At 46.3% G+C, this 24,243-nt stretch overlaps 5 protein-coding genes across 5 annotated transcripts; 2 read left to right on the top strand and 3 right to left on the bottom strand.

Moving 5' to 3' along the window:
- Positions 1-145: 145 nt before the first annotated feature.
- On the top strand, positions 146-925 carry RPS16 (40S ribosomal protein uS9; the record flags this gene model as incomplete). Its single annotated transcript, XM_033567929.1, has 4 exons — positions 146-191; positions 272-294; positions 512-583; positions 635-925. 4 exons carry the CDS (start codon positions 146-148, stop codon positions 923-925), a joined length of 432 nt encoding a protein of 143 aa, XP_033429924.1.
- An 840-nt stretch (positions 926-1,765) lies between these two features.
- Positions 1,766-3,421, bottom strand: ATNIH1004_003249 (RNA-binding protein; the record flags this gene model as incomplete). The annotated part of the gene is made up of 7 exons (XM_033567928.1): positions 1,766-2,263; positions 2,323-2,769; positions 2,828-2,880; positions 2,957-2,978; positions 3,050-3,121; positions 3,196-3,205; positions 3,369-3,421. 7 exons carry the CDS (start codon positions 3,419-3,421, stop codon positions 1,766-1,768), a joined length of 1,155 nt encoding a protein of 384 aa, XP_033429923.1.
- A 1,149-nt stretch (positions 3,422-4,570) lies between these two features.
- ATNIH1004_003248 (putative ATP-dependent protease (CrgA)) lies at positions 4,571-6,680 on the bottom strand (the record flags this gene model as incomplete). The annotated part of the gene is made up of 2 exons (XM_033567927.1): positions 4,571-4,807; positions 5,154-6,680. 2 exons carry the CDS (start codon positions 6,678-6,680, stop codon positions 4,571-4,573), a joined length of 1,764 nt encoding a protein of 587 aa, XP_033429922.1.
- A 708-nt stretch (positions 6,681-7,388) lies between these two features.
- Positions 7,389-11,512, bottom strand: ATNIH1004_003247 (putative cytosolic regulator Pianissimo; the record flags this gene model as incomplete). The annotated part of the gene is made up of 4 exons (XM_033567926.1): positions 7,389-7,590; positions 7,659-7,825; positions 7,880-9,721; positions 9,779-11,512. The coding sequence occupies 4 exons, from the start codon at positions 11,510-11,512 to the stop codon at positions 7,389-7,391; spliced, it is 3,945 nt and encodes a 1,314-aa protein (XP_033429921.1).
- A 5,428-nt stretch (positions 11,513-16,940) lies between these two features.
- Positions 16,941-18,451, top strand: ATNIH1004_003246 (uncharacterized protein; the record flags this gene model as incomplete). The annotated part of the gene is made up of 2 exons (XM_033567925.1): positions 16,941-16,953; positions 17,601-18,451. The coding sequence occupies 2 exons, from the start codon at positions 16,941-16,943 to the stop codon at positions 18,449-18,451; spliced, it is 864 nt and encodes a 287-aa protein (XP_033429920.1).
- Between the last annotated feature and the right edge of the window lie 5,792 nt (positions 18,452-24,243).

The raw sequence follows: 24,243 nt of genomic DNA, 5'->3' as shown, positions 1-24,243 counted from the left end.
CTAGCGCCAGCGCTAAGCGAAGTCACCCGCACGCAGTGTGTCCCATCCTCGATCGCAGTCCGAAAAAATAATAGCTCTGCGAGACGACGACAACTTCCACCACACTCCCCCTCTCTCCGACACCGATCAGGGCCATTCAGTCACCATGGCTTCCGTCCCGAGTGTGCAATGCTTCGGCAAGAAGAAGACGGGTGAGTTCTGCAATTTGGTCATGGATTTTATTGAGATATTGGGTTGAAATGAATTAATGGCTAACATGTATCTTCTCTAGCTACTGCTGTCGCCCACTGCAAGGTATGAATTGAACCAGTTTGATTTTCTGTCATTCCACGTCTCTGTTTTCCACGGTCGCAACGGTTGGGTTGGAAGTATGGAATATAAAGAGCGAGAGAAGTCGAAAAAGGAACGAGAATCAAAGGAATAAAATATCAGAAGAGGAGGACAAACCCGATATTCGAAATCACATCCACGATCCATTCGAACACATACAGATACTGAGACTTCATTACAGCAAGGCAAGGGTCTTATCAAGGTCAACGGCCAGCCCCTCTCTCTGGTCCAGCCTGAGGTCCTCCGCTTCAAGGTACGCCCGCCAGACCTGGAATTAAGGAGAATACCGATCTAATAGCAATAGGTCTACGAGCCTCTCCTCATCGTCGGTGCCGACAAGTTCGCCGGTGTTGACATCCGTGTCCGTGTAACCGGTGGTGGTCACACCTCCCAGGTTTACGCCATCCGTCAGGCCATCGCCAAGTCCATCGTCGCCTACTACCAGAAGTATGTCGATGAGCACTCCAAGAACCAGCTGAAGCAGGCTTTCGCCCAGTATGACCGCACATTGCTTGTTGCCGACAACCGCCGCACGGAGCCCAAGAAGTTCGGTGGTCGTGGTGCTCGCGCCAGGTACCAGAAATCCTACCGTTAAAAGATGGACCCCATCACCTTGTCAAACAAAAAAAGGGACAAAAAAAAAACGGGAGAGGAGAGTGGCAAGCAAAGACGCAGGAATGGTATCGGTCGGTTTCATGGTGTACTGGGGAGGAGAATTCTGGAGCGACGGGCCCATGGGTCAATCAGATATTGGTTCGATTCTGGTTGTCCTATGTGGAATGTGTTTATGGTGCAATGCTTACTGGCCCGGTCTTGGCTGGATTTAGTATAGGCCAGGTATCTCGAATATCACCCAATTTCTTTTCCTGTTTTTCGATGTGTTCTTACAGGAAAGAGTCGTCCGATTGTCATCCTGCGTTCTGCCTTGGGGATCCTTGTTTAATGGTATCGGTTCAGCTGTAATGCAATACTCAATGTTACGACATTTAAAATGCCTTCCAGTACTGCAGGAAAAAAAAAAAAAAGTACAGGCAAAGCCACCCTCTCTCCCCCAGACTATCTGGAATCACCCTAGTTCTAGTAGTCGGGTCCGTAGAATTGCATCAGGGCGGGGTACTCTCTGTACGCTATGTGCAACCCCCTGTTGCGTAGATAATTATACTCTTTCCGGTTGGATTATGAAGGACTATCTGGGGTCGATCGCTAGGCTAGTGATACGTAATCAACCCCAACTGATGTACAAATGCCACATCCTAAAGATTATGGAATGATGGAACTGATTGAGAAGCAGAGAAGGTGGGAGGGGGAAGATTGAACCACGATGGAAAGTTCAGCAAATTGAGGTGGTAACATTCACCGCTTGGAAATCGAAGAAAGAATGTAAGAGTAAGATTGATTGATCGCTCATATCATACTTCCCTCCACAACCTCACGCCTAAGCTGATACCCTACTGTCTGCGCAGGGAACGCCTTCGTTCATGTGATGACTGTCCAACCCGTCATGATTTTGCTCACTATCACTCCCATCTTCGTCGGCAAGGGAAAGTAACTGGAATCGGTTGGGAGCTGGAGGTTTTTTGAGCAGCCCCTGAGCTTCCTTCTTTGGCCCACTGGGAGCTTTGGGAAGAGGGCTGCTGCATTCATCGTGGTAGAATGCAATCTTCATTCCTTTGTAGGTGAGGCGGGACATCATGCAGGAGCGGGCAAACAGTGCATTATGGACAGAATTCGTAGATATGTAGGCGTTTCTATTCTTGAACTTAACCGAAACCACAATTAAATTATGTATATGCTCGAGATCCTTGCGGATGAGCCACTCTGTGATATTGGGATTCACATTGTAGATGACCAGGTTTCTTGAAGCCCCATTATTGATTTTAGCCCTAACAAATGGAGGCAGGTAGAATTGACGGTCGTTCCACAGGATTTCCACCTGAGATAATTGGGATGAATTAGACGTGGTATAGCACGACGACTGAAGTATCAACTCACTCGTCTCCCGGCTACATAAAGGCCGTAGGATTTCGCATGTTGGAAAAATCTTTGAGCATCAGCCTCTTCAACAAATGAAACGTTGGCAGTATGCTCCCGACCCCGAAGGTAGACATGTAACAGAGCACCGCCTCTCATGGCTTCAACGATATCTTTATGGGTGACCCGATCAGCCAGGTTACGGATCAAAATGGTACGTCGATCCGCTGTGTCCGACAAGGAACCTGTGGTTCGTGAGGATACTTCGTAGTCGTCTTTATCATTATCATCGCCGTCCTGCGAGTCTAAAAGGGCATCGTCATCGTCGTCGGAATTAATAAATGGTTTATGGTCGATCGAGTGCACAGGATAATGTCCTTTGCTGGACGGAGCTGCTTCGAGGTAACCATGGAGACCTATGCCCCCTTTTGGCTGTGTATCATGCAGCGTTGAGCCGTAAATCAGGACCTGAGGCAAGGTCAGCCTTGCATCGCTTTTCGTGATCATTATCTCACAATGCACTAACATCTAAGTTTTCCGCGGACAATCCTCCCTTCAGGAGGGAGTCTTTCAATTTCTCTATAACAATCAGGGCAGAGATCAGCTACACAGCAGAAAGCCGGGTTTGAAGATGGAAAGATGGTCGGCAACGCACTTAAACGACCGGATTCTTGGAGCTGTTGGTCCACCGAGGTTGGTCAGCACTGATAGCTATCGTGTCGGTCCGTCAGTGGGCGACACTACTAACCAAACGTTTGTATTCGGAATTCGAGATTGTCACTGAATCTGTGCTTGCAACGTTGTTTTCCTGAGACGGGCACTGTGGGCTCCGAGCGCAGGAGGACGATATTAGAAGTCCATCATCTGTCGACCTTCGATCAACCTTCCACTTACAGCTTCCACTCTGTCGAAAGCATTAGTGGGGGGTCTTAGGTTCTAGTTGTTGTATACAGAGTATAGAAATCAACACAAAATAAATAAAGAGGGTAACCGAGTCGAACCACAATCCCTCAAGAACATCAAGAACATCACGAACCATTGATCGTGCCATGATATGGAGCACTCACTGTTGTAGCAGATATTCAAAGTGTCGCTTTTCAACTGTGATAAATGACGACATTGTGGGGACTGTTTATCTCAGAGATCGCTTAGTACACTGATGACCATATGTGAAAACCAGCAAGTCAAGAGAAACGCAACTAGGGGAAACAAACCCTTATATAGACTGAAAGGGGGGCCAGTCAGCCAGTCAAAATAGACAGAGATAGTGAGGCAAAAGATAAAGAAGAGAGCGAGAGGGAGATGAAGGAGAGTCAAAAGAGGAACAAAAAAGAAAAGGAAACAGTCTCGTGCCTTCCCAAACTGAAAGAGTTGGCTGCAGTGCAGTGGTTTGAGACATGGGAATGAATGGGAGGCAGATTCACATCCACAGGAACTTGAGTGACTTACCTTTTCCTCGCTACTTAATGAAGGGATGGATCGATGGATCGATGGATGGTACACAATTATCCTCCATCGCCATAGAAGATGTCACAATCCAACTCCTCTGATCATCATGGACCCGCTGGTTTCGACATGCAGGCGCGTCCAACGGTGCCCCAACGAATCGCCGCATAACCGCCTGGTGGCGTTGGACAAGTCACAGCACATTCTACTAGGATTAGACATATCAATGCCCCAGATGCTCCATGGGCAGACGTAAGGCGTTCCCTCATCTCTGGCTCTCTTGCTTTCTATTATTAATTCCAGCATGATGGACAATTGATTTTGCACTACGATTGATTCATCCAGAACCCACGACTTGATTCTCGTCATGTAGCTAAATATCCGCCGTACATGAACCGGCGTTCAAGGGTTCTGGGCCTCCAATAGGTTGATCAGGCCAAAAAATACCCGACGATATGTACATAAACTGCTCCCCACACCACTGGCGAGATGACATACAGGTTAATGTATGGCCATTCTAGCCACAACACCTTCCAGCGCGGAATTCCTAAAGGATCCCCCAACTAGGCCACGGAACGACCGTACTCCATTGCGAATCCCACGCCGCAAGTGCTTATTGATCGCTTTGTGTAAGCAAACCCCTTGGATTCGAAATGGGCCCGCCACCAGCAAGGAAGCAGGCCATGCACACGGGGTGGTCTTCCTGCGTCCGCTTCTGGAGAGTTGAAGGTTGATTGATTGGCGGTATTAATCATTTACCGTCTTGCATTGCTGATCAAGTGTTGATCGCCCCATATAGTCAACGTTCGAAGCGTGCGATCGTTCACCCCGCATCTCGGGCAGGTTCTTCATTTAGACCCGCCTCGTCTGGAGACTCGCTAGTGGGTTGAGGTGATTCTTGCTCTCTTTCGACTCTTTGCTGGCTCTGCCTTTCCCGCCATCTTGTTCGCAAGACTTGACCAGCGTTGGTAGCTACTTGTACCATGAGGATGGCTAGAAAAGCTCCTACCACGACGGACTGCGAGATATACGTTTTGGGCTCATGGCCACGCATGCGCTGCTGTTGGCCATCAAAAGATAGTGGGTGGGTGGGACCGAAAGAGACCGAGATAGACATGAAGAAAGGCGTAAAGGACGTGAAGATGCTCCGGGTTGAAACGGGTATGAACGATGCGGATTGACTAATTATGAGCACGAGGACCGCAAAGACCAAGAGAGGCACGGCTAGTCATAAGACAGAAGATATTGGTGGGCGGGAACGAGTCAACCTTGTTAAAAAAAAAAAAAAAGATTGTTAGCATGTTGATGATATCCACTGCAAGAGTTGATATTGTATAGAGTATATACCATTCACGGGATTCCAGCTTTCTGACCCACTGCGCGGTTATCTTAAGCCTTTCCCTTACGCTGGTTGTCGGCAAGAGCTCATATTTTTCCTCCTCCCAAATTGGCAGGACGCTAGCGAACCACCATGGAAACCGGGCAGCATCGTCGGGTATGCCCCCGTAGGCCAGCAAAACACGCGGCTGGAGCCATGCCGCTCCCTGACTGTGCTGCTGCCGTACAAAATTCTGACCCACGTCAAAGAGCTCCTGTGTGGACATGGCGTCTAGAGCTTTTTCTTTGTCCGATGAATTTGTTTCATTGAACCCTGAAAGGGCCGACGTCTCCATGGACTCTTGCCTCTCCTCTTCTGTGATAGACATGTCGTTGACGCGCTGTATTCGACCGATATGATACCCATCTACGAATTCCGAGCCGAGCACCTTGAAGCGAGACTGTCCAGTGACAATCACAAGGCTTCGTCCATCGGGAAGCGGCTCATAGCGTTCAACAACCACAACGGTGCCATACTGCATGAACCGGGATCTCCCCAACACCCCCTGAGACCGACCACCGCGGTTGGGTATGATCATGCCGAATTGGTGGTTTCTGCTCCGCATAACCCTTCGCATCATGAGGCGATATCGGGGTTCAAAAATATGCAAGAATGTTGGGACCGTCGGAAGGGAAAGCGAGCTCACAAATAGTGGGAGTTTTGTCTCATCATTATCCGTATCGGCCCCTTCCTGCGCTACAGCCTCTCGACGCGAAGCAGTCTGCTCCGGGAATAAGGTCTCCAGAAGTCCAGCTATTCGTTGATTACTTGGTTCCACGTGCACCGTTGAATCCACATTCAGTTTGCGCCGGCATACGGGACACAGATCGGAGTGGTTCATGATCATTATGACACACCCACGACAGAACGTGTGGCCGCAAGATGTTGTCAGCGGATCCACGATCGGCGAGTAGCAGACATGGCAATCCAGCTCACTCTGCATAGCGTCCATCAGTTTGCTTAAAACTCCATCGTCCTGTTTGACATGGCCATCCAATTCATATTTGACTTCAGACGCGTCGTAATCGAAGAGACCCCGTTTGGCCAAATCGTAGATGCCTTCGAGTAACCCACGTCCTTGACATGTACTGCTTTTCTCGATCCATTTCCCCGTGTCCCTTTCAATGCTGTGCCATATAACTCGGAACCCACCCTGCACCGTAGTGGAGCTGGCTCCAAGAACCTCCTCGAACACGTCCACCAGACGGGCTAACAAAATATCACCCCCGCAATCTGCCACACAATGTTCTCCGGCGCAGTTCTCATCGATCCCTTCCCAGAGGCAGGTAAAGCCTTGCTTTCGGTCCTCATTAGCTGGGTAAGTGATTCCAGTTCGCCTGTGAATCGGCGGCAAACAAGCCCGACACACGGCGTTCCCGCATGGAAGCCGTAGTGGTGCACGCAGCGGTTGTGAACAATGGAAACATTGTATCAGACGGACAACATCATGCGGCGGAGACGACAGGACTCTATTGGATCGGGGTGTAGGAACAGTATTCAGAGCATGGAGATGGGAGTCGTCGGTCTGTGGATAGTGTGGAGATGTCGTATCCATGGAGGACGAGAACGTGAGCGAAACACTACTAGTTGGCTGAAGGGAATGCTAATGTGAAAGGATTGCGAGATTATGGATATTCTAGAGTTGGTCGGAATATTGTGGAGCAGACGTGATAGATCACATCATATGTGTGGGATATGAAGGGGAGGCAATCGAATTGATTACCGTGGTGACGGCGATGAGTGGTGGTGCTAAGACGGAGGAAGCTATCCGAGGTCCGGAGCTGGCATATTTAACTTAACACCAGTCACTGTCTGCCATGAAAGCAAAGGATCATAACAGGCTCATACATTGTCATATACTATCATGGTATGCATTTATATACAGTATATCTCAGGGGAGTAGGACCCTTCACTGTTTAGGGGGAAAGGAAAAAGTGAGAGAATAATTGGACCCACAAGCTCCGAGAGGTCTGCACTTCTCTCATCACCTTTGTGCAGATCCTGGTTGGCTCCATAGTGCAACAGGCTAAAGGACATAGAATAGAACAGTACATAACTCATTGATATCACATCCTCTCATTGCTCGTAACCAAAGCTGTCCCAACGCCATACCAAAGTGCCGAAGAAGGCAAATATGTTTTTTTGCGTGAGAGCACGAAAAAGGACAAGAATACATCCAAATCCCAACGAACAAAGATCACAGATTGTTCCATAGGGTTACAGGGTATAGCGCTCAAAGAAAAAAACGAAAAGAACAATACAATCAGCTCGATTCCTGAGATGAGGTTGCCTCCGAGTCCGTGTCAGACTCGTCTTCTAATACAACCCGCCGCATGACACTCTTGTCGAATAAGTCCAGGGCAAAGCGTCGAGCATTCAATCGGAAGTGATGACTTTCGAGGATGCTAAGGGTTTTACGGAAGAGATTTAGCTGGTGAAATCGTTCAGGTTGTTTGGATTTGATGCTGTAGGGGTTCCAAGTAAGCTTAATATCTATCCCAATATCACAACACAAGTGAACTAGCTCGCCTACCTATGGAGATCCGCCGCCGCTCGCTTAGACAAAACAGTATTGCCCATGTCAACGATCAGCTTCAGAATCTTTTGGTTGACTGGATCTGAATCCAACGTAGCTTCCTTAAATCTCTCTTGAGACGTCCGCTTCGATGCGGGGTTCCGCGAGTGGGAGGGAAATTCGACCTGAAGAACGATCGTTAGTACCCTGCAGCGTAGTCCAGACGGACCGGGACATACCAGGAAGAGCTTGTTAAAGTCAGTCGGAAGACTCAGTCCCAGAGAATTTCCTTTCTGGTCAACCGCGGACTCCCAACCCAACTCCCCAAGCACTCTCAGGCCATGTCGACTACGCGAGATCAGGCCAAGGACAAAGAAGGCCGTTCCCCTCATGGTCAAAACCTCTGCACTTTCGGCTATTTTTACAATGTGTTCGACAATGTCTGGCTCGAGAAACGGCGCGCCCAGTTCCATCGAGCCAACGTTACCCACAGCCCACAAGCATCCCTTGACTTTGAGGAGGACCTCGGTGTCTTCTTCATCTAGTCGAAAGTCCCGAATTGTCCAGGCAAATTCATTGAAGTGGCCTGATTGTGCAAGAAGCCTACAGCCTTCTGAAGTCCGGGCAAGTTCCCTATAGAAATGTGGCGGCACCAGTCCTAGGTCCTGCAGATCCACAAAATCATCAGGCACAAGGCTACCCCTTCGCGGCTGGTCAACGTAGGCCCTGGTTAGGGCAGCTTCTACGAATCCAACATATGTGTCGTTACGGCCGAGGAACCAGTCATCCATTTCTTGAGTGATATAGTCGAGGCCATCTAAGTAGTGGTAGCCTACTGAAGTTGACAAAAACCGCAGAAGGAGGGGTGCACCAATTTCTCCCAGATGGTCTAAAGCCGGCCGGCATTTGACAACGAATTCGAGATAGTCGCGACGGTTGCATGCCTCTTCGAGAATCTTCACCGCAACCTGACATACAGAAACATCGGGATCATATAGCTGAGTCACAAGAAGCTTGACGACCCAATCTGCGTTGCTTATAGCAGCCTGTGGTGAGAGCGAAATATTCCCAACCGCATACTTCCGAAGAAGCTTTGTGGCAAATATTCGAATGTCCTTGGAACCGGTGGTGAGTGCCTTGGACAAAATAACCCGAAGGTGACTGTCCTTAGTGTAATCCATATTCCCTAGAAGGGTTTGTATCAGGTCATCCCGATCCCGAAGTTCAACAATATGGTAGAACATGTTAAGCATGTGCCATCGCTCCATCATAACAAGGCCGTTCGAATCGCCACTCAATGTCCCCAGCATGGCAAAGTAGCCCCCACTCATGAAACCAGCCATCTGCTCTCGTGAGAATAGAGGCGATGCCGAGGTCAGTCCACTCATGCGGTCCACTTGAGCAAGGCATTCAGCCACTTGTCTCAGAAATTTATTCTCGGCCAAATACTTCGTCCCCTCCGGGACTTGAACCAGGGTGCGCATCAATGCACAACCAGTTCGAACGTATCGTTGATTGGGCTTGGTGTTCGGGAGCATAGAAAACCGGTACTTAAAAGGCCGGTAGAAGCCCATGAGCCGTTTCATAAACTTTGACCCTTTGATAGCCTCATCCAGCCTCTTAGGGTTCGTCAGGGGGCCTTCGACGATACGGTGGATCAAATCCCATTTCCACTTAAGGTAATTCACTGTATTCAAAACGTTTGTTTCCAAAATCGCATTGCGAAACCGTGTCTCATCCATCGCAGGGCTCAGTTTGTCTTTGCCTTGGTCGCCCGTCAAGAGAGAGGCAGATATGTCAACGTCCACGTTGTATCGCCCTGCCCCATTCGGAACGTTCCCTATGGAGCGAGCCAAAGTCCTGTTAATGCTCTCTATCTGGTAGATAGTAGATGTGGAGACATCATGATTTTCAACATCAAACTTGATAGCGGCCGGCAACAAATGTGGAAGGACCTGAAGCTTTGCACTTATATTCCGAGGTAAGGAATGGTGGGCTAGTTTTAGAACCTCCGTTAGAAGTAACGTTGCCTTACGCCTGAGAGAAGGATCAGTCTCCTCCTCAATAAGCCCAGAGAGAGCCTGCATTTGTATGTGAGCATGCTGTTGGCTAGATAAAGCAAGTAAGAACGAACGAACCTGTGACAACCCAGCATCCACCAGAGTCGCAAGGATTAACGTCGAGAAATGTGCCGTTAGATCGAATTTGTTATCGCGGTCATCATAGTACCCGCGGGTTTGTTTCGTGTCAGTATTTGACCTGAGGTTTGCAACTCTTCCATAGGTTGTAAGCCTGCGGCCGGCGAGAAAGGACGATGACCAGGATGGCGGCTTTATCCTCAGCGCGTCAAATAAAAGCTCCATTATGAGATCCCTCGCTTGAGGATCTGGGTAATGCAATGACTCTAAAAGGGACTGGAGAGGTTTTGCCTCATTCCTTGCCAGGACCACCAGCCCGGGCCAGGTTTTCAGCATGGCGGAAATAGCTTTCGCTGAGGACTTTAAACGCCCACTACGGACAGTGTCAGACAGGGAATCGGTAAACGGAGCAAGGACAGCCTCAAGCTCGCATCCGCCTTGTAGATGCTTCCTGCTGTGTGGGGTATCAAGTACGTGTAGAAAACTGGCTATCAGACTCTCTGACGCCCCGAATGTTCCTTCTGCTAGGGCATCGTGCAATATAGCAAAGCCACCGGCCTGTGCTACTAGCTCCGGATCTTTGACCAAGATCTCAGCGAGGGTCATGATTGATATATTTCGCAGTCGATCCTCAGAGTGCTCGGCAACGCACACAATTGTCCGCATCACCGCACGTGAGATCTCATGAACGCCATCCTTCACATCCAAGAAACCTCTAATGAATTTCAGGGCTTGCTCCCGCTCAATGCTTGATTTGCTTTCCTTGACCAAAGATAAGATGACCAGCTCATCGGTGTGCAGCGAGCGAATTATCTGGAGAGATTTACGATCTGCTATTGCATAACGCGTTAAACGGTAGCCTGCCGCCACGACCTCTTTGCTATCACTCAAAAGCATGATCTGGACGCGCAACCCAAACACTGGCCATGCTAGATCATACTTTAAGGTGGGGTGTCGTCTGAACAGTTCCACCAGGCTATTGGCACGTTCGACGTAGTAATCCGGTGACATGCCCTCAATTTCCAATGCTTGTAATGTTTCCGCGAGCACATATGTCGGTGATTCCATTTCTGCTTCCCCATTTTCCAACTGGTCATCATCTGCATCTATGTTGTTCCGAGAGGGCGATCGCATAGCACTGCCCTGAAACAAAGTCGACAAGCGACTTCGAGGAGGAGTGGATGGCGCCTGCGCACGTAGTAGCTCCTCTTCAAGTTCGTGATGTAGCTCGGCTAACTTGCGATTAGACGAGCTCAACTCCGACTCCACCTTGAGCCGTTGGTCCTTTGTATGCTTTGGGTTCTTGGCCAGTAGTGCTTCGAGCATATTCTCCGTCCCCGTTTTGATCTTCATTTCTTTCGCAATCTTATTCCGTATCGCGGCCTGACGCTCCTCCGTTCCGGACATATCATCGTGATCAACGTTACTGCTCCCCCTTCGCCTAAATGTGCCATCAGGTCGGGGAGTAGTGCTACGTGAGTTCATGCTTTTGAGCTCGGCGCTGAAGCTACCTGGAGCCCCGGACCCCGAAGAATGGGCCAATGACCCTCCTCGATGACCAGTGGTGGCGCTACCTCCAGACTCCGAGCGAGCATTTCTCACTGACCTTGGAGCCACCCCCGGCCAGCTGCCATCCCCGGAGCCATCATCCTGGCTGGAAAATGAACGTCCATCGCTCCCGACGCGATACAGGTTCGACGTCGCCGAGAACCCTGAGTTATATCCGGACGCCATAGATCTCCATTTAGCTGCAATAGAGGAGTGCCTATCACCTGTAGCGAAGAAAACAAGCAATGGAGGAAAACATCGAGTGGGTGGGAAATAACGTCGAATGTAAGTGCGGTGGTCCTAATTGACTTGGAAATGAGGGTAGCGCACTCAGGGATATGGCTAAGGTCGTGGGCACGTTCGAAATGGAGTGAACGAGGAGTTGGCTGCGGACACGGAGCTCAACCTTTCCGGGGATCGGGCAAAGAGGGGTAGGTGGGTTGCGAAATATCAACTATCAAGAACAACGCCGGTGACAATCTTCACGCAGCAAGCCAACGGAGGGATGCGTTGATGGTAGGCTTATCCAACCCACTGATGATCCGTTCAGTGTTGCTGCCGTATGTCCTCTGACCGCTTACCCTTTTTTTAACGCAGGCACCGCAATGGGAGATTGATCACAAAACACGCAACTCAATCATCACAGTTACCTAAATGCTACCGGTGCTTACCCTATAGAGTGCAATTAGGTATCCTCGCATGTCTGAGGGATACTGGAATCATCACTACAAACCCCTACCTGGCCGGATACTGTAACTCATCTGGTACTCACCATAAGCTGAGATGAGTAGATGAGTAGTTAGCAGGAATCAAGAGTCCACTGGTTCTTCCTTTTCACGGATCTCTTGCAGTTGAAATGTCAAATCTAATCACTCCGCATTCATATAGAATGTTGATGTATCCGAGGGAGTACAGAGTACCTACAATTGGATATTAGTGTGGTCTGGACAACTTCCAAGGAATAATCCAATTCCCAAGCTGGCTTACAACTTTTGGCAAAGTTGCTGGTCTAGTCACTGCAGGCCGGTCATTGTCAGCTGAATAGCTAGCTCCTATAGCCTAATAATGCCTCTCAACCATTGAACTGCTGCAACTCATAGATATAAGTGGAGAAGCAATCTACACTTCTTGGCAATGCTAGGCTTCGGTCGTATGTGCTCAGAGGGCTTACTGATCCTGCGGTGACTTTATAGCGACCATTAATACGTCAACCATTTGCCTTCTGTTAGACCTGCACAGGGTGCCATGTTGATGAATATTCACAGATGTAGACACTAAGTTCAGAAGCAATATGTTTAGAGGAATCTTCAATTGTCGGACTAAAGAATAACTCTAGCATAAATATAAGTAGATTAGGCACAATTAGTACCCCTTAAGATACTCCGTAGATCCCGATTTAATAGGTAGGAAGTGCAGCAGGGAACAAGCTACTCTTTATATAGTATAGCTCAAAAAAGTTTTATAGCGGTTCCAATATAGATGTTCTATAGTTCAAAAAATATAGTATAAATACAGTAACATAATAGCAAGTTAAAAGATTTTCTAAATTTTTATGCATTTAAACACTCCTATGGTGCAAATAACTGCCCCTTTTGTGGTCATCATAATGCAGCGTTTGCGGTCATCCTGCGCCAGGCTTCAACTCTACACCAGCCGTTCCCACGGAACTAACAGATAACGGCCCATCGATCCAGACTTTGTACATCCATCCTTCTTCACGCCTATGAGCAGAAAGACTCAAGGTCGTGTTTAAAAGTCCCATGGGCGTTCCGCGGATTCACTGGAGATCTAGGGGATCCTGGGCCGAATCCAATGTTCGAAAGAATTATTTCAAGTACGATGTTAAGGACCCATCCAACCACACACCATGTCCAATCCCGTTAGTAATTCCCGTCATTCGCCGTCTTCCAAACCGGCTCTGATATATGACAGGCGCTCTTCTCGTCGATTCTGAGTAATCTTCCCAGCTGGTACACATTACAGTCGAGAGTGCTGAAATCTGATTTAGAGCTTAGTTAACATTTTGTTTTCTTACGTTTCTTCCGTCTCCCCTTCGTAACCGTGGCGATCACCACATGGCTTCTGTTTCCAATCACGTTTATGTCCATTGCGCAGCCGTCTTGATCATCATTATTACTATTAATTATAAAGTCTAATTGATGCTGCTTTTATTCTGTTGTGCTTCTAATCAAGGCGTGTGCTCGCCTGCTTCAGCAGGGTCGATCCCATCCAAGGAGTGTGAGGAATGCTGTTGGCATGGCATCACAAGTTCGGAAGTCGCTGAGTTGTCGGCTAGATTAAAAAGCCGTAAATACGCGTTTAAGCCAGAGGGGACACTAAGGCATAGAGGATGTAATTGCTCATCTGGACAGTGCTGATAATAATAGTGAGAAACAGATATCCTTATTTTCAAATGCAGACACCGACTCTGAGTCGGATAATTCCCGTGATTGGCTTTGAGAAGAGAATTATTTAGATGAAACCCAGATATAAAGACGGAGGTACGAAGGTAATCGATTAGTTTACAGAAGTAGGTTTGGGTATTTTGAAGTCGGTATGAGCAAGACCCTTGCTTCTTTGTTTATTATTCCTGTGATAAAGGCATATCTTATAAAAATAAAGTTTTTGTGGAGAGACAGGGCGAGACGGTTTAGCACTCATGAACGAGGAACCTCTGAATGTAGGAGCGCTTCGAATCCTTTTTAACTATAATAACGAAGTGTCGACAATATATCGATGCCGCCTCTACCTTACAAACGTACCCGGTACGGTACGTGTGGACAACAATTCGGTGAGAAAAGCGTAGACTCGCAATTCCACCTCCGGTGTAGCGATCGAACGCCTTGCTATCTAATGACTAGATATACACAAAAAGGAATCGCTGGAGAGGAGAAAGTAAAAGGAGACGAGAAGATGAAAAGAGTGTTTCCAATTATAGGTGATCATGAGACCTTAATAAGCGGATCAATAATGTGTGCAGAGTGCAGCGAAAGCGTAGCTGAGCAACAAACAGGCGTAGCCTACGACAGTATGTCAATCATAGTTGAAAATAAGCCTGTACTATCATCCTCCCTCTTTCCTGGGCAACCATGTCCCGGTGAACGTCAAGGTTCGTACAATCCCTCTCACGACGTCGGAGGAGTTTTTCTCAAAATGGAGAAGAAAATGGAAAGGCCGAATTTGACATCGAGCCTGCTGGGAAATTGTCCATCGCACCTGACATCGCTTGCGGGGGACCATATTTGTTAAGAGGCAAAGAACACTAGGATATGCAGCGCATGGCGACCTCGGACCATAAGACAAGAGTTCAACCCGAGCGGCAATCTGCGTGAGCTGAGAAGAAGGTACATCCTATCCCTTCTATCGCAACAACAGAGCGGCAACCTGAACCTTCCTTATTTGTGACGGCATGACCAGTGTTCCTTATAACGCATGATGGCAGGAAATCATTTCTCCTGGGTTTTTGGCCGAAACCCAACCTCTCCTACAATGGCTCAACCATCTCGGCGCAGGTTGTGGTGTGCTTTCTCTGATAATATTAATAGAATATTTTCTATAGATTGTACGCTCGATGCTGACACAGTCGACGATGTCAGAAAAAAGATTTGGGAATTGGACAGGGAGTGCAAGCTCGCTTACTGGAAACTTGATCTCTACGGCCCTATCAGCGCAATCAAAAATAATTTTATGACAGATAATCTTGTACAGTCACGCCCGAAATTGCCTTCCACATCATGTACATCCAATTTGTTTCCAAACCCTAATCACATGAGAAGCTAACCCAAATACGGATAGCGGCTGTGCTAGCGCTTCAGTAAATAAACCGTTCTGTACCTAACCAGTAACAGTATCAAGCTTTGTATAATACTAGTATGGAAGATACAATGTTCTAGAAGTAGAGCTGGTGTAATAACGAAATCGGCAAACCCATTACGAAATATTGAAATTTCAACTTTTTTTTTGATTTCAATTTCATCTCATTGGGTCCAGCTGTGATTAGTCATCAGAGTTTTAAGCCAATCAGGACCTTAGAATCCCCATTCTGCCATTCCCGAGAAACTGTACCGGAACTCCTAGCAACATCCATAAATATATATATTGACACCCTTTAAAAAGAAGTGGCGAGGCTAGATAGGCCAAAAAAGCCTTCATAATCTCTGCAAAAATTAGGATCCGCCCACAATTACACTATCCCATATATTTTTCTAGTGATTTCAAATTTCAATGGCCATTTCAAATTTCATTTCAAGGGTCTGAAATTTCAGTCGATTTCAATTTCAGGCCCCACCCCTATCCAGAAGATGCGGTGCAAACTTGTCAAACAACTTGACAACTTGCAGATTCGGCAATCACTGTTAACAAGTCACCTTTCTTGTGCATCTCGCAGCTGGTTACAGCTGAGGGTCAGGGCATTTCTGAGTCTATCTAGAGTAGGATAGATAGAATTCTACGGTACTGATCCTAGTTCACCCCTGCTTATCTCTATGTTTAACACGTGTTGCTGGAGGCCCTAATTGGCATCAGTAGGTTAAAGGCTGTTGGGCCGCTCATCCAATAATGGTGTTCCCATTGACTAGAATGCGAAGCGTGGAGAGGAAATTGGATCCACGGCTCCGCCGTGGATCAACTTCTGTGGGGGACACCGTCTGCCCACGTGACACACTTCCGAGCTGGAGGTATGTTGGGGTGTAGGGCCCTAACAAAGGCTAACGTGCTACATCACTAATTGTAGGCTTCCCGGCGTCATTTTATTCTCGGGAAATGGCGGACAGCTTTTTCAGTTCTCATCATGAAGTCTCACAGCCTCCGGCGATTGGCCCGTGGTTGCGGAATGGCAGTTATCATAGGTTATTTCTTGCTGAGATTTGAAAGGAAGAGATGTATATAGAATCTGCCCTCTCTTATTCTATTATTAACTGGTTCGAAAGCGTTCCCACTGATTAAGGTGGTTGGTAACGTCCTTTATCCATACCTAAAAGCTGATCGGTCGTGCAATTACCGGGACCATAAATACATATTATAGGCAAGGGATCTCTTGATTCCCACTACATGTCACGGCCTTGATCCTAGGTGGGCTTCTAGGATCTCAACCGCTTGGGCTTAACCACTGAGCCACAAAAAGACCAGAATATCAAGTACAGCGTACTTGATATGCCCATCGCCTTATATAGCAGACCCCCGAAGGGTGCCAAGCCGTCACACTACGGCGGGCAGTAGGGTTATGATTATGAAGGAAAACAAAACTAAAAGCTCTCTACCGAACAACACATATTATATGGGAGCAACAATGGCACATTGAGCCTATGCGGATCGATGCTCAATCGAACACACTAGCGGACCCGTGTGTGCTGAAAGCTATCGACTATGAGTAGATCCGGTTAGACCCCATTATTCCACAATCTCAGCTCTCCACAATAATGATCTGCATTATATGCAAAGCCTTGTCCAATGAAAACCTAGTGATCGAGTGGAGATGTGACTATAATCTAGTACATACATTCAAACCAAGATCAACATATCTTTCGGTAGAGCTGCATACCGCCACATCAGATAGCATGTGTAAGATAGCTTCTGTGCTCGGACTTGGCGATGCTCCAATATTTAATTAGAACAGATGCTGCCGCATGGTAGGAGAAACCGTTGGCTAATGCGTTCAAGCAACTCGCACCCACACTACCAAGGAAAAGCAAAAATTAAAAAAAATAATAAATAATGTTGAAAACCAGGATGCCTAAGGCCCCTTTGGTATCCTAGTCCCGCAGCCATCTGACATATCACACACGCAAGGGGCTAAGGGGCTAAGGGACACGTTGACATAAGGAAGCATTTGTCTATGCTCTCTCTCCTAGATAGAAGAATACTCACCATGCGATACTAGATCGCACGATAGTTTCAATATACTGTCTAGTCACCGCTATCCTAGCACCTCACGACATAGCTTCTTCCCCGAGATTCTCAACAAATAAATAAATAAAACGATAAAACAACCAACTAAGCGAAGTTTTCCCTAAGCGTATATAAGCCTCGTCCTAAATATTAAATATTATTGGTAAGCGTCCGACGATGAGCCCAATGAACTTTTATTTATTTCACTCGTTCGGGTTGATACCTAGAGCTACGCATCTGCCAAATTATTTTTTTTGTGTAAATATGAATAAACGATCCCTCTGGCGGACTTATTGCCGGCCTGGTTTGAACGTTCAGTTGCCAAGTCACATAGGTACACCTCATCTCCACTTTTCAGTCATCCCACACTAAAGAGGAAATCCTGAAGTCGAGAAGCGGCGTCATGACAAATTCAACCATACGAATTACAATGCCAAGTTCCGCACGACTTCACCCGTTGCACCACCATGGCAGCTACTACCATTGGAGAGTAGCTTCAAAGAAGGTTGGAACTCAATCGAATTCATGAAGATCTACTTGCAACAATCCGAGGATGTCAAGCTCCGGCTTCTTTTCCAAAAGGAAATGATGTTGAAAATCGATGATTTCCAGACCGACATTACCAAGCAATATACAGCAATTTTCAAAGATGCATTCCCGCGTCGCGAGAATGAACCATTTGGTCTTACAGATGAGCAAAAGGCATCGACACGGGAAAGAGTTCAACGGCTTATATGGCATTTGGACGAGATGATTCTTACAATCAAATGCTGGGCCAATCGAAATGGGATGAAACAGTATGAAGTTAGCAACGGCATTGCGGAAAAAGGCGAACAACTCTGGAATGACCGGTTTCAAAGCCTCAAGGAAACCATCGACAAATTATTACTTCGATATTCCTATAAGGGAAAACATCTTCAGTACGTGGGCAGTCTAAATCATGGTATGAGAGGAGCACATAAGGGCAGAACGGCATTTAATATCAACGATTTCGATGTGGATCTTTTTGTGGTACACGCTGCTGAGTACCACAAGTTTTACCCAGTGATTGCAGCAGAGTTCCCTGGTAATATCAGCAATGGGAAAATATTTCCGATTGGTACAGAGATGGGAGAATTAGTGGATTTGAGTCGTGAAGTGGGTAACGCTCTGATGTATGAACTCAGAGATAAAGTGAATCACCCCGAGAAATTTGTTGATGGGACCGAAATTGTTCTTCGTGAGTGGGATGCTTGGTGACGTAGCTTTTCGGTTATATGGTACTATATAATGAAAATTTCAAGCTCTAGAGGCAAAAGCAGCAGCCGGCCCTGACAGCCAGCTTAAATACGATATATAAGGTAGAATGCGTATATAGTTCTTCCGTCCTCATGTTAGGGCACAAAAACCTTACCTTATGCTTAGGAGCAGGAGAAAATTATCGCGATGTGCTTGGAATAATGTTGGGGCATTAGATAATGTACGTGATTTTAAGATGGCTTCTTTCCACCTTTGGGTTGATGGTATCTCGCTGGCCTATCTGGTGGCCTATCTGCGTAACGCAGTTTGCTGCAATATGAGTCGTAACAGGTCTCTATCTCTTTTCTACTTTAGGTTTTCTTAGCTGAGAGATGTCTTAGATGTGAGGTCGTGTGTTTAGTTGTTTCACGTAAAATACAACATTCCTGGTCACACTATACTATTGTTACGATGGGTACATCCGCGACTAAACTAAAGATGAATTAGGGCGTTCACTCTAGGGTTCGAGAAACAATTTGTGCGTAAACAAAGGGAGTACAGTATCTTTTTGACTCTAAAGGCAATAATTTCACTCCCGCATTGGAACACAGTTGCTTAACTCGGTCCGAATGATGAAAAGATGCATTATCCATAACAAGCACCGATTTTGTGTCTGCCCACCTGCCATAATGCTTGAGAAGCTGCTCAACAAACGATTCAAAGAACGCAGCATCAGTCGACCCTTTGAAAATACGGGACAATAAGATACCATCTTGAGCATATGCTGCTAGTATCTGGTAGCGTTGGCCCTGATGAAATTTGGATACTTGGGCTGGTATATATTAGCGACAGAATGCTCACTACACTTCACTGCCTGGGCTACTTGTGATGTGGTTAGCCTTTTCCCACTACATATCATATAGATTTCACGCCGCCAGGGAGCGATGTTTTGTGCCATTTTGCAGTTTGGGTTGGTATTAGGGAAGGCAAAATGTAATTTCAAAAATTGAAATTTCATGAAATCTGGCCTCCTGAAATGAAATCAAAATCTGTGAAATTGAAATTGAAATTAAGCTAATCCAAAATAGGCAATATTAAAGGTCATGTGCTTTGTTACCAGAAGCTCCGATCCTCTGCTGTTGAGTAGGTTGTTGATAATGGTCCGCCACCCCATGAGACCATTCAGACTGACGCTTTACTCCGCTACCAGTACCACTACTTATTTCAATACCATGGATTTCGCCCGTTCTGATAGAAGCTGAAGGCCTGGGACATGTTAAAAGGGGATTTGGTACAGATTTTGTCTCAGTATGCGAATTCGAAAGCTGGGGGACTTGAGGCTGAATTTAACACGGAATTCAGTCTTGAATTTAATGCAGAAACAAGTGCCGGGTTTGTTGCAGTTGAAGCTGAATTTAATGCAGAACTTAATACTGCAATAAGTGCTGGATTCGACGCTGGTTCTGGTGCTGGATTTGGTACTGGGTTCGGCACAGGGTCCGGTGGAATATCCTCCTCAGAGTCTGAAGTATCAAGCACCTCTAATAGATAGTCCTGCACCTGCTTACGCTGCAGTATTCTTTCTATCTCCTGATCTTCCTCCTCAAGAAGCATCTCTTGGGTAACGGTAGGTGGCGAGTCTGCACGAAATTGTCGTTTGTTAATCTGTATATAAAGTAGCTTCTCAACTCGGTGAGATTCAAGCCGATTCCGGATCTTTGTATGCTGCAGATTCATCTGTGAAAATGCTCTCTCAGCTGCAGCAGAATTAGCAACAGTATTACACAGACGGCGAGCAAAAGGAGCAAGAGTAGGAGCAAATTCTGCCTAAATTAATATAGGTAAGTATCTTGCTTAATAGCATATAGCTTTAACTTACTGCCTCAAGCCAAAAGAGAGCTGGTGTTCTTGCTTCCCAACAAGAGGAATTATAAAAGCACCTGTTCTTTGCCGGAATGCCAGAAATTCATGCCATGCAGTAGATCTTCCATCTTCGCTTTGAAGTGGTCGTAAAGCACCTTCAATATGGCGTCGTGCGCTCTCATCAAGTTTGCCAGGAACTCTTGCTGGATCAAGATGATACGCTACCCAGTGAAGTGGCTCTAGTTGACGTAGCATTCGAGTCTGCCAACCAGTGCCATCTAGATAAGAATAAAAATCATCTTTAAAGGATGTCTGAGCAGCAAGCGTCCGCAGAGTCTCATGGAGGGTTAACCACCGCTGCGTTACCTCCATGATTGATGAATTTTGGGCCTCAGATTCCTTCTGAGCAATATGCAGAGGCTTAAGGATTTTTATTAACTCCTTTAGCTCCCACCAAAAGGCATGAGATTTAGTTGTTCTAATCACCTCTTTCCCTTTTATGGTAGAAGCAGCAGGAGTAATAAGAGCCCACTCACAAACTGCTTCCTGGCAATCATAAAGAGAAGTAAGCATGCCATATTGAGTACCCCATCGGGTAATAACTGCTGCAATTAAAGCCTTTCGATGGCCCCATTTCTCAATCTGCTTTGCTTGCAGCCTTGCATATTCAAGAGGAGATTGGTGAAAGAACACCACAACTTCAAGAGCTGATTTAAAACCCCTTTTACTTTAGGGATCTTAGAAGCATTAGGATCAAGAATATCCTTCATAATCAGCTGTAGACCATGAGAGTCACAGGGAATCATAAAGGCATGCTTAAGCTCTGGTTTCTCTGACAAAATTTGCCATACTGCCTTCATAACACAGCAGGTATCCGTTGAAATGGAATTAATCCTCTTCCAGTCAACAACTTTATCAAGCTCCAAGAGAATATTATGGAGCCTTTCCAAAATCCATTCACTAATTGTAGCAGCATCAAGCGTCTTATCTTCCATGTCATGTAGATGAAGAAACCATGATTTTGTGGGTGTTGTAATAGTCATAGCAATAACCCGTTGAGAACGTATATTTGTTGTCTCATCTACAGAGATATTTAGAAACTGACTTCTCTGTAGCTCCTTCCGAACTTTCCCTTGTATCTCGATATATGATTCCTCCAGTAAGTCATCAGCGATTCGATGGCGGGATGGGATTTGGTATACGGGATTTAGAGCATGAATAAGATCTTGCATCTCTTGTTGCTCGAAAAGGCTAAAGGGCCTGCCTCCTGTAAAACACACCTGAGCTAGTAAGCGATCAATACTTCTACTTGGTTTAGAGGTAGGGAAGCTTAATGGTTTCTGTCTCTTTCCAGGAGTATTCTCGGGGTCCATAAGAGCCTGCGCGCTGCTACATTTCTTCACGTGCTCGCACTGGCGTGTAGTGTTTTTCGCTCGAACTTTGAAGCACCCAAGGCATTTTACTTGCGGGACCTAGCCAAAATTAATAAAGCGTACGTGTGGACGTGGGTGTACAGTCACCTTTGTGCTGCCCCTTACTACTTCAAAGCACTTCTGAAGCTCGATCTCGGTGTAATGGATCTTGTCAGGAGAATCTTCAGCCATGCTGATGTTGATAATATTACTAGTTTAAAATCCTCCCCGTCAATATATATATATTGGTAATGGTTGCTACCAGTGACACTAGGCATTTTAGATAAGATAAAGAATTGGGCAGAATCTGGGCTGGATAGGCTCTTATTGGCTGCAATACTCTCACCGCATATAATGACTAATCAAAATAAGCCCCTTGAAATGTAATTGAAATCGATAAAAAAGTTGAAATTTCAAGATTTCGTAATGAGCTCGCCGGTATTGTCATTACACCAACACTAGTTGGTATGTTCCCGGTCTTAGTTGGGGGCGACGTCATGGTTGGCGTCGTATATTTTTAGAATCGTAACAATACGTAACAATACATTACTCAGGTACATGCTCGTTTTTCGTATGATACCGGACCACGAAACAGGCCATTAAATACGATACTAACCAGATTAAGGCTAGTGTGTCTTGGACGTTAGGGTTTGAAAACAACTCTCTCTATACAAGATATGGAAGGCAATTTCGGGCGCGACTGTACATCTACATCCGCGCCGACGGATTTTATCTGACTTCTCTCAGTCTAATGATCCAGATATTGATATTGTTGTTATACCACCACAAGTACAACAGCAATCTACTGTTACCCGAGGTAAGATCCCCCATCTTAAACTACTATATTATAGTCATAGTTAACTAACACTAGTACTAGCATCGGATTTACCAGAACTCAACCCTGCGCGCAAACATATGCACTCGAGATGAGACAGTGATACGACTTGCAGAAATTCTGGACTTAGAAAATATTGTTCACATACGCGGCACACCAGCAAGTGGAAAGTCGGTGCGCTCACTTTTGTTAAGGGACTGTTATCGCCAGAATGGAAGGACAGTATTTTCGCTTCCGGTGTGGAAACAAAATCTTGATGGCCTCAATGGCGAGGATCCTTGGGTGAATTTCGCTCGGATTCTTAGACGCAAGTACCCAAGCGTAGAAAAGGTACAGCATTTTTTTGCCGTCGGCAATGTGGTTATCCTGGATGAAGCACAAGGAACATATGAAGACACTGCATTATAGAACCAAATTATCAAAAGTGTTCAAAGTAAGATCAAGTATTGGATAAAGCTATGTCTTTTCTGCTCATATGGCAGCCCATTAATAGGCCTGCGATATAACAGGACAAACTGTATAACGCCAGCAGACTTGGGTGGAGAATTAATCCCGCCTGCATAGCAAAAAATAAGGATACCTTAATATTTCTCTAAGAAACGGTTTCGGCCAGCATTTTCCAGGCATATTTCTAGTAATTGTCTTTGCATAACTGCGCAACATTGATTGAGATGGTGGCAGGCCACGTTTGGTAAGGTTATTGATCTATTTAATCAGTGTTTTTAACTGCTGGTTATTGAGAATTCGTTGATTTTAATACTGGACGTCGTGAGACTCCTATACGCCGCGGTGGAGCCTAGGGCGTTGAACGTTAAAGGGCTAACCCCTTGGTTTCTTTTAACTTTGCATAATTAACCTTATCTTCTGGCTTCGAGGATTTTAACTCTTCAAGAGCTGCTTCGATTGAGTTCATATTAGTGGTGTTAGAGTCTTTCATAATCTAACTAAAAGTCAGTGTACAGATGAAAGTCAGGCGTCAGGTGATGTCAGGAGTAGGTGACCGCGTACGTTAGAGCATTCCATAAAACGGTGTAGTATTGACAATATTATTAAGATAGGAGAACCATATTTTATAACTCTCGCAGCGGATTTGGTCAAAGGCCGCCTTGCTGGGGCGAACCGCATCATCCATTGTGAATAAGATATTGAGATGCTTACACTGGAGATTGGGAGGTTCAGCCAATATACCAGGAAATGCAAACATGGCAAAATCCCGCCGACTATTATAGATGGCTTTGACTGGATTCCCTCGTGAAGAGCCCGAATTTCGGTCGGTTGCTTAATGCCAATGGGAAATAAATTTAATGGTCAACATTACAACTGCAAGTCAACTATGTATGCTGTACGGTGTATATGCAGGTTAAACGTGTCAGCCCATTCATCTATGTCCTCCGTACTGTGTACCTATTATTTCTGCGCTGAGTGAAGCTGACTGGGAGAGATTCGGTCCTAGCTTGGAAGGCAATTGCTGCCATCAATCCCGAGACCCATGCCCAAAGACAGACAGAAGCATGGCACAAGCATACAGGGCTGTCATGATTTTCGCAGACTCCAAGTTAACTCGGCACGAGAGCCCTCTCCTCTTCTCTAGCTGTCTTTCTCCAAATTTTTAGTTCTATTTTTAGTGCCGGCCCGGCCCTTGCCGTTCGGTACCATGCCGTACGGAGATGTGCCATATTCCATCTACACTTCCAAAGTACATC

Source organism: Aspergillus tanneri (genome assembly GCF_003426965.1).
Source record: "Aspergillus tanneri strain NIH1004 chromosome Unknown AapTan_1_pilon_pilon_pilon, whole genome shotgun sequence".
Taxonomy (NCBI): Eukaryota; Fungi; Ascomycota; class Eurotiomycetes; order Eurotiales; family Aspergillaceae; genus Aspergillus; species Aspergillus tanneri.
This window is presented reverse-complemented; position numbering and strand designations above follow the sequence as displayed.